Source organism: Saccostrea cucullata, unplaced genomic scaffold (assembly GCF_032062105.1).
Source record: "Saccostrea cucullata isolate Sc308-1 unplaced genomic scaffold, CSIRO_AGI_Scuc_v1 ctg272, whole genome shotgun sequence".
NCBI lineage: Eukaryota > Metazoa > Mollusca > Bivalvia > Ostreida > Ostreidae > Saccostrea > Saccostrea cuccullata.
In genome coordinates this window covers 360,001-377,189 of record NW_026938795.1, presented here as the reverse complement: position 1 = coordinate 377,189, position 17,189 = coordinate 360,001, and the positions used below count along the sequence as shown (strand labels likewise).

The 17,189-nt window shown below is 34.1% G+C and overlaps 2 protein-coding genes across 3 annotated transcripts in view; one reads left to right on the top strand and one right to left on the bottom strand.

Moving 5' to 3' along the window:
- Window positions 1-13,841, top strand: LOC134251272 (uncharacterized). 2 transcript variants are annotated; one of them, XM_062733652.1, is made up of 14 exons: window positions 1-191; window positions 2,640-2,711; window positions 3,926-3,953; window positions 7,617-7,864; window positions 9,115-9,245; window positions 9,495-9,628; window positions 9,709-10,749; window positions 11,636-11,790; window positions 12,040-12,127; window positions 12,217-12,252; window positions 12,360-12,462; window positions 12,548-12,740; window positions 12,882-12,996; window positions 13,254-13,841. In XM_062733652.1, the coding sequence occupies exons 1-14, from the start codon at window positions 186-188 to the stop codon at window positions 13,442-13,444; spliced, it is 2,541 nt and encodes an 846-aa protein (XP_062589636.1). In that variant the 5' UTR covers window positions 1-185; the 3' UTR covers window positions 13,445-13,841. The 2 variants fall into 2 exon arrangements, with proteins under 2 accessions (XP_062589636.1, XP_062589637.1); XM_062733653.1 differs by lacking the exon at window positions 1-191 and adding an exon at window positions 461-809.
- A 556-nt stretch (window positions 13,842-14,397) lies between these two features.
- LOC134251260 (uncharacterized) overlaps window positions 14,398-17,189 on the bottom strand; it is a 7,947-nt gene continuing 5,155 nt past the window's right edge. Inside the window, exon 2 of the mRNA XM_062733640.1 lies at window positions 14,398-16,131. Coding sequence (XP_062589624.1) covers window positions 14,901-16,028 — 1,128 coding nt within the window. The 5' untranslated portion in view covers window positions 16,029-16,131 and the 3' untranslated portion in view covers window positions 14,398-14,900. The remainder of the gene's footprint in view (window positions 16,132-17,189) is intronic.

Here is a 17,189-nt window from a genome sequence, read left to right as displayed (position 1 = left end):
GACTTCAGGCCTAAACTTAAAGTAGCAGACCAGATATGGCGAGAATAATTCCCATAAATAATCCGAAAATCTAATGTCATTAGGAATATATCATTAACGTGTTTATAAAATCGGACTATGCTTTGGAAGAAAGGAACTCTATATAAGATTTTAAATTTGAGTAAACAGGATGAAATCAACAAAAAATGAAGGTAAGTTCTTCCGCATTTTCCTTCGAAAATTTCTCACAGTGATTAAGTCATTCAATTTATGAATGCTTGTAAATCGTGTTTGTATTCCAAGGTTCCAAATAAAATTTACGGTCTGCTAAAGATCCCGAGTAACCTTAATGAAATACCTTTAGCTGTGAGGAAGATAGCATCAGTTTTAATACGGAACATCAAGATAAAACCTTCTCTTTTCTCTTTAATGAATACGATGCTTATACGGGAGGCTTTCTGTATTGTATATGGAGATCATAACGTCTCCCCCCGTTCTCTCTTTCTTGTATCTAGTGTGGAATAGAGGAGTCAAGACGGATCATCGCCTTGTATGACATTGTGTGTGTGGTTAACGCTTAGAACTGATAAAGATCTACAAGCTTCATTAACATATTTTTTGAATTTTCAATTTGAGAAATTTGATAAAATAGAAATAAAGATGAGGCGTCTATATATAAATGGCAATCGAGAGCGTGGACAGGCATATGTTTCTGTATCGCATACGGCCAGTCTCTCATTGTAATGTACTCAAAGTGTTCATAATTTAATTGGTGCATAGAGTTAAGACACATTTAGTTAACATGGAAATATACCTTACAATAACTAGTGGTGAGTTTTATCATTTGTTTTCTTTGTTTTAACTACTTAGTAACCCTATTGTCCGAAAAACAGAACCAGCCAAATTTTATAAAAGACATTTTTAATAAAACATGCCTTATTTAATCATAATTTTTTTCTTTATAACTTTTAATGATTATGTATTTCATAAGAAAAGTGTTGTTATACGATAATGCATAGAATATGTTAATTTACTCTTTCAAAGGCAATTGATGAAACATTTTCTAGCGCTTATATAAATAAAACTCAAATGTACTATTGCAAAGAAAATTTGACTTTCTGTGGATGAGTTGGGACGGGGTTACAATTATAAGAAACCAGGTCAAAGGTCTGTAACATGTTCTGGTTATAAATTTAGGATATTTAACAATTTATTCTGATTTTTGATAGTGTGATAGATAGCAAAGTTTGTTCTTAAACGAGTAGATCTGATAAAATTTACCTTTATAAAATTTACAATAAATCTTTATTAAATTCCTCGGAAAGGGTTTAACAAAAATATATAATATGGGTAACCGACAAAAATTGTTAGACGTAATTCCTTGTGTTTGCCCAAAAATAATTTATGCTCATAAATTGCCTGAAATATTTGTTCGAGGTGTTACACGACTGTTATAATTAATCTAAAGTTTTTAAAAACAATTCTTTCATTTATAAAAGTATTGTGAATCATCAATTTCCATAGATCAATTATCTTCACAGAATCACTATTAATAAGAAAAAATTCTAATTTTCATGTTATATTAAATATATTAAATCTCAGGAACCAGATCCACTTCTGACATTTCTGTGTTTATACCCTGTTCACAGATGATTTTTATGTGGATATTTTATATAGATCGATCACAAATTATTTTATCCTTTCCCCTTATCATATTTTGTATATTTCTGCAATTCTTTAAAATTTTGAAAGAAGATGGGGGGATAAGGCGGGCAGAATGCCTATAGCGCGACAGATAAGAAGTGAAAAATTTAATCTCAATTATATCCTTAGTTTATTTCATATTTCATCTAATATTCAAGTATACTTAATGTAAAATCTCTAAAATTTACAAAAATCTCACAAAGACTGAAAATATTTGCCTATGAAAAAGCATACACAGACTTAAAAGAACAAAAACGATCATTTTTTCATATTTAACAAAAAATTTCAATATGAGTGGGTCTTCGCTCCATTTTTTGAAAGATAATCCTAAAAGTTTGCGATAAAATAAATATTTTTGGTGTACAAAAAATGGAGCGAAGACCCACTATACCTTAAAAGTACACTTTTATGACAAAACAATCCCATCTTTCCGAGAAAAACTTCAAGTCCATAAAGTAAAAGGTCGTATCACAAACATGATTTAAATGCCCCTAATCATCATGAGCCATGTTGCATAGTGGTCAGCGCGTTAGTCTCAAAGCAGTATAATACTTCGGTATTTTATTGCTGGGGCTCGAATCCCACGTATACCATCTAATATTTTTATAAATAATTTTTTTCAAAGAGATTTATTTTCTCTCAGAAAATTTTTTTCTCGTAATTTCCTAAATTTCAATATTAAGAGGTAAATTTAGATACTCAATTTACACATTAAATGTGATTTCTTAATATCTGACGCTATTAGGCATTCTGCCCGCCTTATTTCCCATCTTCTTTTTTTTAAAAAAAAGGTACTAAGTGACTTAAATGACTTAAATTTTATTTATAGTCATCTGCAATTACATTTGAATCGTAAAACCTTTTTCTATTATCCAGATAATACGTGCAGTACGCGATTTCCACGTATATAGAGAATGAAAAAACTATCTTGACAAAAACTATTGATATCATTTCAGGGAATAAAAGATAGGGGAATATACGATACTAGTATGGTGGACAGTGCAATCTGGTTCGTGGTTTGGTCAATTGTAGGTATCTTTTGTTTTTTGAAATGTTACGTCAGTATATAGGTATTGTTTTGTTATATTCTAACATGAAAGGGAAAGTATTAAAAGTAATCACTTATAGTCAGTCAAATGATTTTCTTGTAATTTTTCTCACGCTTATCTGAATGTTAAAAAATTTTATAACATGATTCAGTTTTTTTACATTGTGACACATGCAGATATGTCACCCGATGTATACATTTTGAACATTAGGATTTTTCACTCTGAAGCAAAATTAGTCCCTATTAGTCATTTGAATGAATAATGAGTTTCTGAAAAAAATATTTATATTTAAATCATTATTGTACAGGACGACAATAATGTAATTTTGATTCATTTGAAGCTTATAAAAAGTTCTTTCATCGCAAATATGAACAACAGAAGTTTATTAATGTTATTTTTTTCTGTCATTGAAATAGTTATTTATAATTTTGCAACTAAAAATTCCAACATCAAAGTTGCAGCTCATATTGCTTTAAATAACTTAAATACATTTGAGCCATTGTACCATGCATCTTTCTTGATTTTTCCACATTGTTAAAGTTCTAACAAGGCACGGAAAGCGGAGTTTTATTGGACATTTAACTTTCATATCAATTTCTTTTTGGTCCAGAAACATTTTTTTTTCACCCAGAAGGTCGAATGGTTGTCAACATATTTTTTTAAATAAAGATTTTTAATACTTCTAGAATGTTGGATTTCAGGCAGTCGGAGAACAAAGAATAATTCAATCGTATAATATACTAAGGAATAATTTACATTCAGATATGTTTACTACATCACCATTAAGGTTTACTACTTGTATTTTTATGTACAAGAGACAAATGTAACTACAGAAACATTTGAATAACATTAATTAAAACAAAAATACTTTTAAGAAAAAAGCATAAGACCTGGATACATTTTTAAAACTAGAATTCTACGACCACGTTTCTCTGTTTGTTTGTATGTATGTTTGTTTTGATTTCTGTGTAACAGTTTCTTGGAAAACTGATATTGATAGTTTTGAAAACTATAAAAATAAAAGATGATATAAATCTAGTTAAACGATTGCTTAACGAATAAAAATTTACATAATTATATCTTAAGGAATGACAACGTAGGTGTATTAACTGGTAAAATGCCAGAAAACTCTGTGAATTCTAAAACCGTTTGAGTTGCATCACATAATAATTATTTTGATTCAATTTTTGCAGGTTATTTGTAACGTGAGATCAGAGAAAGGTAGGCTAATTTTTATGTAATCCTTATGTCAATCCTTAAATTGAATTTAAAACATTCACTATGTTGGAAAATGGACCACACATACAACTCTTTGACGGAATCCATGATCCATCATTTCCCAATACTAGTATTATATTATTTGAAAGTTTTTTTTTTCTATGGCACAGAAGTGGTTAACCATGTATATATACTGGCCCAGAAATATAATGGTAACTAGGGTGGCCAACTTCAGTCTATGTAGATAAACATTCTTAAGTGACATGAAGGTGTGTGTTCTCCTTCAGACACTTGGCTTTCTTTGGTTGATCTTGGTCCATCACACTTTGATATTCGTTCATACGAAAAAATAGAATTAATTAAAAAACAAACTTAATGAAGGATATGGAGATAACGAACAGTATTCAATATAAAAGTCCATAAAACAATACAAAATAGGAGCAGAGCAAAGAAGGACCTCCAAAACATCAGAGGTGGGATCAATGGAGGAGTAAGCATCCCCTGCCGACCGGTCACACCCGCTCCTTGTCATGATCGGGAAATAACGGAAAAATCCGTCGTCAATTCAGTATATAAATAATGGACTTACAATTAGTATCAAAAACATCAGTCAGCATTTGACTCAATGATAAATTGTATTTACTGACAAGGTCATTGTATCGACCATAGATCTTACGAAATAATGACTTTAAATGAGACAGCTGATATTCTTGTTTCAACTTGTTTGTCAATAATTTACCTCGTTGTAGAAATTGTTCATATGTAGAGCATGCTCTAGCATATCGAATCAACTGAGATATGTAAACTCCATATGCAGGTGATGAAGGTATATTGCTGCATAAGTAAGGGAAGTTGACGATAGAAAAGTAAAATTCATCATGTTTTTCATAGAGCTTGGTTGTTAGATTACCATTAACGTCTTTTTCAAGTAAAATATCGAAGTATGAAAGACCTAGATGTGTCAGACTCTGTGGGATCTTTTATCTCAAGCTCACCAGCATATATCGTATCGACATATAAGAATGGAAATTACCATCGTTAATTGACAATACTCGTCGATATATCTAAATGTTGAGTTGAAGACCATGACAAGTGTTTTCTTCTTTTCACGCATAAGGTTTTGCACAAATTCTGCTTTATATGAATACAAAAATAGGTCTGCTAATATAACACGTAAGCCTTACGAAAACGTATTTTAATAATGGTAACTTTACCAAGGATATTATCGTTTTACAAACAGCGTGACAGTTGGTTTGATGGGGCGTGCTAAAATTGTGTATGCTGATTTTCATTTTACTCATCGATTGGCTGCTTTATTTCAATGGAATCAATACTAACTTGCATATGAAACTCAGAATACAACATTATCCTGAGAATATTGGCCAATCACATTGAATGATTGAGTGCGTCATTGTACTCACCAGCAACACGTGGTCTGTCAAAGCCCGTTCTCTGTCCTAAAAAAAATCACGAATTATATTTGTTATGATTTGACCGGATGGTTTTAAATACGTATAAGAAAATTCAAAAAATAGAATTAGAAAGGCTACTCTGCTACTGTTCTATGTAGCTATCAATATCATCATTACAGGTTGTAAAACTTGCTTTGTCCGTCCACGTGTAACTTTTATTTACTGTATGCTAGTAAACATGTGATTAAATACGATTGGTCATTTTTGTCAGTGGTATTGTTGGGTTCTTTGTTTCATATGTAAAATATTTATTTATTGATTCCAATGAAATCAAACATCCAATCGATGAGTAAAATGATAATCAGCATACAAAAAGTTTAGCACGCCCTATAAAGCAAACTGTCACGCTGTTTGTTAAACGATAATAAACCAAGTGATCACTTGTTTCCTACATTAATAGGATACATTTCTTTTAGCTCAAAATAAAATAAATTTTTCTCGGCTAAGGTTTATTGCGGCCGAGGTTTGAAACTACAGCGTATACTTAATAGAATGCTCTAAGTACGGAACCGGTCACGGTAGCCTAGTGGTAGAGCGTTCGCTTCGTGATCGGGAGGCCCGGATTCGATTCTCGTTCGCGGCGCCGCGTCATACCTAAGACGTATTATCGTTTTACTAACAGCGTGACAGTTTGCTTGATAGGGCGTGCTAAAATTTCGCATGCTGATTATCATTTTACTCATCGACTGGATGTTTGATTTCAATGGAATCAATAATACTTTACATATGAAACACAGAACCCAGCAATACCATTGACAATACTGACCAATCGCAGTGAATAAACAACAATTACATGTGAACGGACAAAGCAAGTTTTACCTCCTATAATGACGATAGCTACATAGTACAACAGTAGCAGAGTAGCCTCACTAATTCCATTCTTTTTAAATTTTCTTATGCATGTTATACGTATTTAAAAACCAATCCGGTCAAATCACAACAGATATAATACATGTTTTTAGGACAGAAAACGAGCTTTTACTGACCATGTGTTGCTCCTGACTACAAATGCCGTACTGGGAAACAATCATTCAATGTGATTGGCCAGTATTATCGGGGTATTATTGTATTCCGAGTTTCATATACAAATTAATATTTATTTTGTTGATCCAATCGAGGAGTAAAATGATAACCAGCACACAAAATCTAAGCACGCCCCAACAAGCAAACTGTCACGTTCTTTGTAAAATGATAATAAACAAAAGTAGTGACTGTGCCTTCGCCAAGCGCTCGGCACTAGAAGTGAAAGTCACAGGTCTTTCGGATATGACCTTAAAAACGTAGGCCCCGGTCACGGTTGGCGCTGGCACGATAAAGAACCCTCACTACTCAATGGCCCTGAGTGCCGAGTATAGGTCAAAATTTGAAGCCTTTCACCGGCATACGGTGACGTCTCCATATGAGTGAAAAATTCTCGAGAGGAACCTTAAACTATATACAATCAATCAATCTAAGTACGGAAAATTCCTGAAACGAGGCAAGATGTTGACGATTAAGTTGATGAAACAAATGTATCAACAGTCTCGTGAAAAGTCAATATTTTGCATAATAATTGGTAGTCTATGGTCGATTGTTAATGCAATCTATTATTAAGTCGAATGTGAACTGAAGTTTTTCCATACAAATTGTTATCCCTTTATTTTTACCTCAATTGTCTATGGATTTTCCCAATATGTCAAGGATCACACTGCGAATGTGACTGCAGGGTGCCTTCTTGTACATGGTACGTGATCTCATCTTGGATGCTTTTAGAGATTTGTGTTTGCTCTGCTCCAAACTTTTATAGGCTAGGTTAAATGGTCTATTGAGCCTGAATACTGTTCGTTATTGCATTTACATATATTCACTGAAGAGAATCCTCCCATTACTAATGTATACTAGCAATCGCATTCTTCGCAAGATAAATGATTTCAAATGGGCAGCAAGCCATCTACAAATATTGGCAAAAAGCATTTTCCTCAAATGCCGTGATCAGACCCCAGGGGTGGTTTAGATATCATTTTGAAATGTATTCACAACGTACCCAATCTGTTTTACGCCTAAACATTTAGTACACATGCTGCCTACAGAGTACTTGCTCGCAAAGTTGTAGATTTTTAATATACGGTCTAAGATTTCCAGCACAAGACGGGGTAAGTCTCTTCTGGACATTTTTGAAATTGAATTTTAAATTGAAGTTTGTGTAACTCTTCAGCTACAGTAACATGCTCATTAAGCGGAAACAACAACCAGAATCTGAAGATGTCGTTAAGTATAGTTAAGGAAAATGACATCATGTCTCTGATATCTGTATACACGGCGCGGGAGAACGACCCAACCTTAAGTAGTCCAATCAGTGACGTAGGTTGTCAGATGACCGGAAATGGTGAACTGGCCACGCCCTTCTTCATGTCAGTGACTTTTGACGCCACCTCAGACAGATATCCGTGTGGAATTGTAGTTGTAAGTTTTAACGATTATATTCTATAAAATTAAACTACCAAAAAGAAAAACAATGAATAAAGTAGTATGTGCATATATATATCTACATGTATTATCAACGGCAATAGATGTTTAAAGAACCTTCATGCATTCAAAAGTCTAACTGATATTTGCTATGTATTTCTGTCGAGTATCCAACAGTGAGTATATATTGTGAATTCATCCCGCCCAGAAACCAGAATCTAGCTATTTTCACAACACACCAAGTAATTCAACAACGTCCAAAACACAAACTTATGATATTTCTAAAAAATACACAGTAGAAAGATGATTTATAGACAGGAAATTTGAAAAGATGAAACAGGAAAATTTAGTGATCAGAACCTATTTTCTCGGGTAATTGGCGTCTTTATAATTTTATTTTGAATCTTGAAGTCGGGGCTTTTACTTTTAAAAGTACTGGATTATTCGACCCATTACTCTCACAAACATGCTTTAATTTGAGAATCAATAAAAAAAAAACCCTTTCAAAAAGGATTGCAGATGCCTCTATCAAAACACAATAAAAAGGGGATTATGCATTTTGTCTGGAACCAAATACATGTACATGTTGCGATCAACGATCAAACGGAGCTTTAGAGATATTCAAGACTGTGTCAACCATGAAAATAGTTTCACCAATGCTGGTAATTTATAAGATACTTCAATCGATGCTAAAAAGGAATTTAAACGATACATTAATTCTTTTAAAAGCTGTGAATATAGATTGATTTAAATGACACAAAAAGCTGTCTGAAAGCAGTGTTAAAAGATAGGCTGTATACTATATGTACTTTCTTAAAAATCCAAGTTAAACGCTACCGATATTATTTCATAACATAAAAATTATGTCCCAGATTTTCATGATAAATAGAACATTTTATCAATCACTTTCAAAACAGAGTTAACTAAATAAAATTTGATTTGTATTTTTGTAAATAACGGTATCTTTCTCTTTTAAAACTTTAAGAGCCAGTTCTTGCAAATATTTTTAATGAAAATTAAGATTCCAGAGTTATATCGTAACCATAAAGTTTGAGGTAAAAAATAAATTATAGTGTGTTCCAAGAGAACTTTAATCGTTATATAAATATACATGTGATAGATCTGCTGGTAGTCAAACCGATGTTGTTCTGCCAAGGTGAGTTTGGAATTATTATTATATGTATGTATGATACCAAGAAATTACGAAAGCATCATCAGATTAACAATAGAGCTCAAATATTTTTCAGACCAATATTAATGAGTACAGACTTCGAGTGCGATCATTCGAGCACCCGGGGGTAAAATCGACAAATGATGCTTTCTTTGATGCTGTATGTGATAGATCTGCTGGTAGTCAAACCAATGTTGTTCTGCCGAGGTGAGTTTGGAATTATTATTATTTGATAAGTACGTGCAATCAGTCCACATTGAAGGCCAAGGAAACAATTACTAGTAAAACTTTGTCATACTGTCGTCAAATACTCGTCAGCTCTGCTAATTGTACTTACTTTGAACATTATAATAAAAGTAAAAAAGTAAACAATTTTAGTGTATAAATATCCCATCATAAAAAGTAGGGAAAAGTTATAACCCATTCAATCATCAATGTTTCAAATTGTAATTTCAGGCCTGCATTTTTGCCCGCAGAAAAAGATTTATTAAGATTTGAACTGTTCAATGATAAGAACCAGCCAGTCACCATAGTTAATCTTGGAGACAGCGTTCACTTCAAGGCGGAATACTACTACAACAATGAGTATCGTGAGTATTCTAGGACAAGTCTGGCTAGTTTTCGTAGATTCCTTGTCAAGCAAATCACATAAAATATCGTTCTTTTTAAGGTGTGGGAACTTGTGGCTACGATTTTTGGTTTGCTCTTCCTCAAGACTCCAACCCCGATACTACGTTCACACACTATCTGATACTTAGTCATCGTCAAAAACAACTTGTAAATACAACACTGTTATATTCTGATGGCAGCGAAGAGTTAATGAACTTTGTTGAAGACTTTGGCTTTAAAGCAGCAATACTGAGTTTAGAACCACATAGGGGTTCAGAACGAGTGACCAATAAATCTATCCATATAATATCCACTCATCAAGTCTGTATCTACTCATTTAATTATCTATCCTCTCAGAGTTCAACACTTTTCTCCCTATTTCCAACAAGTTCTTTGGGAAGAGACTACGTCATAAATAAACTGTTTAAGGATAATACAGTTGTGATTCTCGCTACGGACAGCAACACTGATATATCACTAGAAGGTGACGTCGCTAAGATTGACAAGCCGTCCTCTCTGAGCTCGCTTGAGCCGTTTGAATCCCTGCAGGTACTCGCCAAAGACACTGTAACAAAGCTAAGAATCGTCTCCACAAAACCTATAGCTGTCTTTGTGGGATCCAAAAGTACCACGGATAGCATTGACGGGTACGCAGAACAAATATCAGACACTACAAAGATGGGAAATAAATTTGTGTTCCCTCCTACTTCTGGGGAAATTGTCTGTACCTCTTTGACTCCAAGTACTGTGATAAATTATGTTTGCAATGACGGTTCCACAGTAGAAAATACTATATCGCAGTATGAAAGTGCGACATTTACTTCGTCCAGTGCGCACCACTGTTTAGTAGAATCCAGTGCGCCACTTTCGTGTGGACAATATTTTAAGACAGCATCAGCGGGTACCGTGAAGGGATATACCTCCATGATACCTTTCTCTCAGTGGTCTACACATTATAGCTTCGGAACATTTGTTAATAAAGAGTACGACATTCTGATTGTGATTGAAGATGGTTTTCAACATGATTTGGAAATATTTGGATACCTTGCTGGAGTGGTAAATGGATCCACATTGTCGTGGTCAAGTGTTCTCCGACATTCAGGTAAGAGAGAGAGAGAGAGAGAGAGAGAGAGAGAGAGAGAGAGAGAGAGACAAAAAATTTGCATCAGATTATGCAGAAATTCTATGGCTTGTATACACATGGAGCCGTTACAACTGGATAAAATCAATTACATTCTAAATATATTCAAATGTCTCTAATCTATGCTATCAGTTATGTTTCACCGAGGTGATAGTGCTTTTGATAGTGTTGATAAAGTAGAGAGATGAGGACACAAACTTTTAATAGATTCTTCAACAATGTCAAAATGGCGCCAAGACAATGTACAATGTAGGGTAGTTAAGTACTGTCGTGGATAGAGAAAAGGGCATTCGGGTGCCTTGTCTGTAGGGTGATGGGAAAATCCACACAACAATGAAAGGCCGAGGTTAAACAGTGCTTCAACAGAACTAAACCAGTAAGGTCTAATATTGATAGGACTATTTCCAGCTAGAAGTTCAAAAATTACACGTATGATGGGTTAAAAAAGTCGTTCAGAACATAAATATGCTAATCACGTTTTAGAGTACAGTTGAACTATAGAAGGAAAAATGCTGAATGATGTGAAAATGTTTTCATTTGTAATTGTCATTTACAAAAAAGCGCAATATTTCATCTTAGAAAACTACTAGTATATCGGGCTCTTAAATTCCGGAAGTAAAAACTGAGTTTTGTACTTTTAACAAAATAATAAGCTGTTTCTTTTCAAAAATCATTTTAGAAATAAAATTTGATTTGAGAAACGACATTAAATAAGATTTAACAATGAAACCCTTATATCATGCGCTTTATTTCACACAAGATTTCTTTTGCTGTCTAATAGAATATTAAAATTTAGATAATTTTCACGTTACTCTCATTTGATTTTGATTTCAATGTGTTTCTACAGGAAAAACTTACATGGGACTCACTTTTCCTATTAAGAAAATGTTTGGACCACGAATACAGGTTTCTCACCCCAGTAAATCATTCCTGGTTCTTCTAAGGGACAATCGTGAGATCTCCGTCACCATACCCCCCAAAACATTCATGGACAATGTGTCGGTAATATATCACTGGATTTTCTTCACTCACATAACATTTTAAGAAATTTTACTTGTACACTCCGCAATATTTCAGTCAATGTATTCTCTTGCTCTCATTAATTGTTAAAAAGTTAAAAAAAAAATAGATAACACGAATTACTCTTCCAAAAACGACAACAATTACAGGACATACAATCGTAGACTGCAGATTCCTTTCCTCTTCTGGTTCTTTTTTACTTTAATAAAATCATTTTGTTTGATCTGTCAGAGCTGCAGTAATACGCTGGGCTTCAGCGGAGACCGTGTTGATAGTGACTGTGACGGAAGTGTAGATGAAGACACAGCTTTGACGTCAGGTAAAGAAGTACTACAAATACTCACAGTACTTTGATTTTTTTTCCACATTCAATTTAGAGGCACTTGTAACGACAGAGTTATTTTGCAGGGTCCAAGACGTACGACTTAAAGGCTTATCCAGAAGGTAATCATATGAGACAAATTCCTTTGATAAGAATCTGAATTTTTCTTTACAATTCAAGACTTTGTAATATGTATTAATAAAAATACACGTGCATTAATTTTTTACAGGTACAAAGGCTGCAGGGGAAATTCGTTTCACGAACTGCATTGCTAAATCCAATGCTTTTTGGAATGATGGTGGACCCACGTTTATCTTTATTGACCAGAATGGGTAAGGCTTTTTACCAAGAGCTGATGACTTAATTCTTAAGTTCATTAATGAGTCTTACGATTATACTGTCCATCTCCTTTGTCAGATGCATGGTGGGGTCAGAAAGCAATATTTTCCCCATAAACTCAACATTTTCTGAAGTGACTACAAGTAAGTTGGATTATCCAAGACTATTTTCATCTGGATACTTGGAGAGCGCACGATTTTCCGGAAGTAGTGATGTTTACTTCCGGTGTCAGGTCCTTCTCTGTTACGACTACTCCGGGGAATGTTTTAAGGTATGTTTTATGCAATCTACATGTAGTTTCTACAAGAATTATGAAGTCACTGTTTCCGCGTTTCTTTTCAATTAACGAAAACATTTGCATATCATTTTTATGAAACAAATCAAGGTTAAACAAGTGTTTTCCCGATTATAGGATGCCTGTAAAGTTGGCGCCGGGTATATTGGGGATAAACACGACAGAATGTATGTTGATCTCAAGGTCAAAGTTTTATACAGCACTGAAAAACCACTCCACAGTAGACGGAAGGGTAAGTCGATACAAAGTCTAAATAAAATAAGCCAATGAATCTTTATATTGAAACTCTAGAACAGTATATACTCATTTGACCTTTTATCCTCGATCTCTGGTAAAAATGTAAGATAGGAACGTATTTTGATGTTTAAGATTTACGAAAGTTTTAATCTTAAAGTCTCTGATTTTACCTTCATCAGTACTTGTAAAAATTCGAATTTTGCCAGTATCAAAATTTAGCTTAAAAAACCCGAAAGTATCCTTCTTTTTTAGCTACAGATAGCAGTAGTTCGGAGTCCAGCCTGGATACGTTTGTGATAATCTGTATCTCTTCCTTCATCCCTCTTATATTGTCCCTGACTGTCACGCTGGTGCTCTACCGGAAACTGACTTTTCTGATAGAGGAGACAATGACACCACCGGCCATATTCAAACAGGAAGCCAATAACCTCAACAGGCTGTGAACAGAAGTCGGCGTCCGTCCTCGGCCAGCGATAGGAGACTCTACACCCCAACACCGTCAGAGAAAGAGAAGTAAACCGAGTTAGCCCACTCAGGTCATCAACATGGAGGCATCATTAAAGAGAAAGTATCTGAGTGCGTTCCCAAAAGCGATTCAATGCTTGCATACAAGATTTCCTCGCTCTTTACTTTTGTACATAATTTGAAAACTGGTTGTGGTTTTTATAGCAATCTATGAAAATTATTTGCAGCACTTGACTCCAGAATAACTTCCGGTTCCGTTTGTTATTACTGTTTTATTTTGATTTTTAAATCCAAGGCAACTACTATTTATTTGTGTGTGTTATTTTGTTGTTTGTTTGATGCTGTTCAAGATTAATTAAAATAATTTTAATGTAATACCGTGTTTTCTATAAGGGTTAAAATCTATACAGGCTCAACACTCCAATTTAAATAGCCTCTCATCTGACTCTTATGAACTAAACACAGACGTAACGATATTTCTATGGCACTCTTTAGAGGATAGTTATAATCTAGATTACATTAAAAATGAATTGCTTATTTTACAACTATTCTTCTAAACTAATCACAGCCAATGATTGAAATTTCCTACGTAACAAAGCTTTTAATACAGGAAACATTAATTCATTCATTAAACTCCCAGAGCCTGCTCTACATCGTTTGAACAAGAAATGCTAAAGTAGTCATTATGTGAGCTGAATAATCTAAACTTTTCGATTAATGATTTCCCATGAAGTCTAGATTTTTCTTACTGTAGTAATTAACAAACATAAAGATATGAAAATTCCAGACTAGGTTATACATTAATATAGCTAAAAATGATTCCACACTTGTATACAAATTTGCTAAAATTTATATTTAGAAAATACAATAACAAAATTAGACAAATTTCACTTGATCATAGCAAAAACATTTTGTTTAAAAATACCCTGTTTTCTGTGCCTGTTGAAAAAATTACTTTTTTGTATCTGATGAAAAAACAACTCTTTTGATACCAAAATATATACCATGTAATACAAGATATGTACTGGGATTTCAATTTCAATATTCTTTTTTAACATTTTTGTTAATCTGAATACTATATATTTCTAGTAAATGTATTTCCGTTGCGTTTTCAAAATCACTAAGGGGCATCAATTTCAATAATGCTTTCAGACAGAATTACACTGCTGAAATTGGTCTTCGTCCAAATTGATTTAACACTCCTTAAGAAAATGAAATTTAAATACCGGATTTATTCCAAGGATAAATAGTTATTGAAACTAACAACCAATCATTCATAAGTATAAATACAGAATAAGCCATCCTCTTGAACTTTGGTAAACCTATTCATTTTTCACTTTTCGTCTTCAAATAAAGCACCATTATAACCCACAATGCCTGTGCACCATACTGATTTAAATAAAAACTGAAGGTTAAATTCTTAAAAATACATTATTAAGGTAGTTCTATTTCATCGTCGTCTTTTTCAAATTCTTCGTGGTCATAAAGAATCTCTTCCAAATTATACACTCTTATAATATTTCTATCCTTTCCAGTAAAGTTATGGGACACAATTAACGTCTTCTCCAATGGTTGAGTACAGATATGGAACGGAAGTTTGCCCTCGTCAGATATCAGGGATCCCACGTCCATCCCGTCCTTTGTGATTCTGTGAATCTTGGCATAACCTATACTGACCACGAACAGAAGGTTGTCGAGCTCAGCTATTCCCCCGACTGAGGCGGGAACCCGGCACTCCCACACCAGCTCCCCCGTGAAGGACACACTTAGAAGCTTAGTGCCATTCACGTAATCCCGGTCTGAAATGTAGAAACGGTCTAAATCCGAGTCTAGAAGCAGAGTAAAACCCGGGGTGATGGGTCTGTTTGTAATTGTATGTAAGTCTATAGATTGCATCTCATCACAGGAAAGGTGAAAAATCTGAACCTGGTGGTCAGAACTCATTAGAACTCCTATGTATTTGCCATTAGAATGTACAGCGAAACCCGTGTGGCTAATTTCCACTTCTTCTTCCTTCTTCGGAATAACGGTTCCCTCTTCATCACTCTCAATGCCCCAGTATTGAAGCTTCTTCCCGGCTATTGTGGCGAAGGATTTCTCCGATACCACTGTGACCCCAATACAATCACGAGTCACCGGAACTGTCCATTTCAGCTCTAAGTTATTGTCAAACAGTTTCAACACTCTGTTTTCCACGTCTGCCACTAACGTGCTGACGTCGTTCTGGAAAGCAGACAACCCAGTCACTTTACAATCTTTCTCATCCGGAAGTTTCACCGAAATTTCCTTCAGCAGAAGCTTGGACATTTTGATGACGTCCTTGTCGCTCTTGTTCGAACCTTCTTCGTCGCTGTCCTCGTAATAATCACTTTCCTCCTCTTTCTCCGCTTCCTTCTGCTTTAATAAACTTGAGAAATCGCGATGATTAAACTGTCCTTTGTGTTTTTCTGAGCAGTTATCACATAAGGGTATTCGGCAGTCATTGCACATAAGACTTGCTGTCTGTCTGACGCGCCTCGTCCAACAGGACTCGCAGTTTTGCGTAATGATATATGAAGACATATTGAGGTATAGGGATTATACAAAACACTTTCAATGTCTTCTTAGATTAGGTTTCTATTTGATTAGACCCGTTGAATTTAAACATCATTTATTTCCTTTGTACCTGTGAAGATAAATAGGTTGGCGTGTGTAGGCTTAGTTTTACCTATATATACTCAGATAGTCCAACATAAAAGACCGATATCTCTTATCTCAAAATTGAATTTAAATCCACCTTGATTTTTAAACCTTTGACAGGTAGACTAGAAACACGATAATTTTCAAAACTTTAAATTAACAAGAAATATAACCCTATGTAATATCACCTAAACTGAGAAAGGATATTTAAGACGAAGATATGGCACGCCAAATTCACAAAAATGAGCAAAACATAGTTTCACAGTCGATAAACTAGGTTTATCGGTTGTAAACTATAGTTTACAAACCGTAAACTATAGTTAACAACGTTAACCCTTTCGCTGCCAACGTAAATTTTTGAATTGCCAAAAAACGTAACGTCACACGTAAATGACGTTACAATAGTTATGACGTTATTAAAAAACGCAGGTTAACGTCGTATCAATGACTTAAATCGCACCTGCGTTATGTATAATTTTAACAGAGGAAGATCCTGTTTCAGCGCATGATCTGAGACTAAGTATTTTTTTTTTTAATTAAAGAAAGAGACATTTCAAAAAAATTATGTTGTCTGAACATAACGTCATCTCCAACACGTACACGGCTGCACGATTCCTTATTTTTTTTTAAATTGAATTACGCACTGATTGATAATTGGGTTAATTTACTGTGAAGTATAGGTAGTGGAAAATGGTTGTATTATAGCCATCAAAAATATTTCGGAATATGAATTGGTAAACTTTCCATTTTGCATACCGGTATGTATTTACAATGTACGGAAGCTAAATACATTGTTTAAAAATAAAAGTACTCTGAACGCATTCTGTATGAAATTTTATAATTTTTTTTGTAAAGAAAAAAATGATTTACCCCAACGAAAACCAGCTATACTGAAACTCTACACTGATAAGAAGACCGTGTAATATAGAAATTAATGCCTTTGTCAAGAAATTAAAAACCTAAACCAAATCCCGTGTATTTATTGCTATATCTTGTTGTGTAGAGAATTCAAATACTTTTATGATATTTTTGTTTTCCTGACAC

What these genes read in the sequence shown, in the direction of transcription:
- LOC134251272 (XM_062733652.1), top strand. An exon ending in CTTAAAGGCTTATCCAGAAG is followed by an intron (nt 12,253 to 12,359) that starts GTAATCATATGA and finishes AATTTTTTACAG; the next exon opens with GTACAAAGGCTGCAGGGGAA. An exon ending in ATCTTTATTGACCAGAATGG is followed by an intron (nt 12,463 to 12,547) that starts GTAAGGCTTTTT and finishes CTCCTTTGTCAG; the next exon opens with ATGCATGGTGGGGTCAGAAA.